Source organism: Eimeria tenella, genomic scaffold (assembly GCF_000499545.2).
Source record: "Eimeria tenella Houghton genomic scaffold, Eth_scaff1, whole genome shotgun sequence".
NCBI classification, from domain to species: domain Eukaryota; phylum Apicomplexa; class Conoidasida; order Eucoccidiorida; family Eimeriidae; genus Eimeria; species Eimeria tenella.
The window spans coordinates 951,244-953,668 of NW_013541457.1; the positions used below are offsets into that span (position 1 = coordinate 951,244).

Genomic DNA, 2,425 nt, shown 5'->3' on the forward strand with positions numbered 1-2,425 from the left:
AGTTAGTTAGTTAGTTGGTTGCTCAAAAGAGTGGCTAGCTAGCTAGCTAGCTAGGTAACTGGCTACGTGGCTAGCCAGCTGGCTAGCTAGCTAGCTAGCTAGCTAGCTAGCTAGCTGAGGTGCACCTTGTTGAGCCTCAAGGGCCCTTCAATCTTTTGCTGCAGAGCAACAGAAGAAACAAAAAAGTCTTTTGCAAAAAAGCTCCAAAAACGAATTTCTATTTCTTCGAAGGCCGCGCTGCCGATGTGCGCACTCGCCCTGAGCAGCAGCAGCAGCAGCAGCAGCAGCAAAGGCAGCAGCAGCAGCAACGAAGTAAATTGTATTAGATTACTTTATTTAATTTGGTTTGATTTAATTTAGTTTCATTCAGTCCACGCAATAACATAAATGACATTTAAAATGGGCTGCACTTTTGGCTGGCGATCTGCCGTGGAGTAGATAGCTAGCTAGCCAGTTATCTATCTATCTATCTAGCTAGCTAGCTAGCTAGCCAGCTATTTAGCTAGCTAGCTAGCTGGCTAGCTAGCTAGCTAAATAGCCAGCTATCTAGCTATCTAGCTAGCTGTTAGCAGCAACTCGCAGCTGAGCTAGCTAGCTAGCTAGCTAGCTAGCTAGCTAGCTAGATAGCTGGCTGAGGCAGAGGCCAGGGCGGGCGAGAAAGAAGTTAGAAATTCAAATGGAGATACATCGAGAGCTTAATTGCTGCAGCGCGAGAGCTGCAGCTAAACGCAGCAGCAAAAGCTAAAACCCACTGCAGCAGCAGCAGCAGTGGCAGCAGCAGGAAAGCAACAGCAGCAGCAACGGCGAGCAAGAGAGAGAGTGGCGAAGGCACAAAAGAGTGCAGAATCGGTGGAGACACGCCAACACAAAACCCTGAACCCTAAACCCTAAACCCTAAACCCTAAACCCTGAACCCTCACATTTTTCTGAGGTTTTCAAATCCTTCTAAACTGCCTCCTGGCAGCAGCAGCACAGTTCCCAGCTTTTCGAATTTGTTTGGCCACTCGAGCAGCAGCCTGTTGGCGTTTAGCTCTGCAACCTGCTGCTGCTGCTGCTGCTGTTGCTGCAGCTGCTGCTGCAGCAGCTGCAGCAGAGACCTGCCAGCGGGGCAGGCCTCGCAGGCAGCTCTAAATGCGGTGTCTAGACACTCCGACAAAAGCTGCGGGCGGCGACGCGGAGCAGCAGCAGCAGCAGCAGCAGCAGGCAAATGAAACAGCTGCGGGCAGCCATCAACTGCAGCAGCAGCAGCAGCAACAGCAACAGCAGCAGCAGTGGGTTGAATTTGCTGCAGCGGGAGCCTCGGTACTGCAGCTCAGCTGCAGCTGTGGGCCCTCCTTGGGCATGCATTTAAAAGTTGAATTTAAATGAAAATAAAAATGAAATTATTTCAAATATAATATAAAAATATAGATATAAATATGAATATAAATATAAATATAAATATAAATATAAATATAAATATAAATATAAATATAAATATAAATAAAATATGAATATAAATATAAATATAAATAAAATATGAATATAAATATAAATATAAATAAAATATGAATATAAGTATAAATATAAATAAAATATAATATAAATATAAATATATTTAAAGGTATCTTCAGGTGCAGTTGCTGGGCGCCTTCTGTTCGTCTCGCTGCTGCTGCTGCTGCTGCTGCTGCCTCTCAGCGCAATCCGTGCATTAAGTGCATTGATGAGAAACGAATTCAGCTGCTGCTACAGTCTGTCTAGGGTTTAGGGTTTAGGGTTTAGGGTTTAGATGGCAGCTCACTTTCATTAATAACGAAAAGATTCTTTTCTTCTTTCTTCATTTTTTCAAAATAAATATTTTCTTTTACTGGCAGCAGTCCAATCCACTCTTTGCCCTTCAGGTGTACAGACAGCTCGCCTGCGCGCTGCTGCTGCTGCTGCTGATCTTCCCGCTGCTGCTGCTGCTGCTGCTGCTGTTCATCTGCCCGTTGCTGCTGCTGCTGCTGCTGCTGCTCATCCTCCCACTGCTGCTGCTGCTGATGGTGGTGAGTGTGGTCCTCCCGCTGCTGCTGCTGCTGATCCTCGCGCCTGTGCTGCTGCTGCTGCTGAAGCTGCAGCAGCAGCTGCTGCTGCAGCAGCAGGTTGTCTTTGAAGTGAATTTGCTGCACCTTTCTGCTTCTGTCGTATATGCCGAGACTCTCTAAAAGGGACTTTGCTGCCTTTAGCTGCTGCCGCTCCCAAACCCCCACAAAACCTTCGCCAGCCAATTCGCTGAAAAAGGGTTTAGGGAATGCAGTTTGACCCCCAGCAGCAGCAGCAGCAGCAGCAGCAAAATGCTGCGAGGCAGCTGGCCGTACGGAGGTGGGCTTTATCTCGGGAGAACAGAAAGGCTCCTGCACCCAAGCAGTCCCAAACCCTAAACCCTAAACCCTAAACCCTAAACCCT

The 2,425-nt window shown here is 47.3% G+C and overlaps 2 protein-coding genes across 2 annotated transcripts in view; one reads left to right on the top strand and one right to left on the bottom strand.

Moving 5' to 3' along the window:
- ETH_00005325 (uncharacterized protein) overlaps nucleotides 1–1,820 on the bottom strand; it is a gene marked incomplete at both ends in the record, with an annotated part of 3,882 nt that extends 2,062 nt beyond the window's left edge. Inside the window, 3 exons of the mRNA XM_013372456.1 lie at nucleotides 126–258; nucleotides 921–1,233; nucleotides 1,781–1,820. Of these exons, the coding sequence (XP_013227910.1) occupies nucleotides 126–258; nucleotides 921–1,233; nucleotides 1,781–1,820 (486 nt within the window). The remainder of the gene's footprint in view (nucleotides 1–125; nucleotides 259–920; nucleotides 1,234–1,780) is intronic.
- A 449-nt stretch (nucleotides 1,821–2,269) lies between these two features.
- Nucleotides 2,270–2,425, top strand: part of ETH_00005330 (Rad50, related) — a gene marked incomplete at both ends in the record, with an annotated part of 7,069 nt that continues 6,913 nt past the window's right edge. Inside the window, one exon of the mRNA XM_013372457.1 lies at nucleotides 2,270–2,332. Coding sequence (XP_013227911.1) covers nucleotides 2,270–2,332 — 63 coding nt within the window. The remainder of the gene's footprint in view (nucleotides 2,333–2,425) is intronic.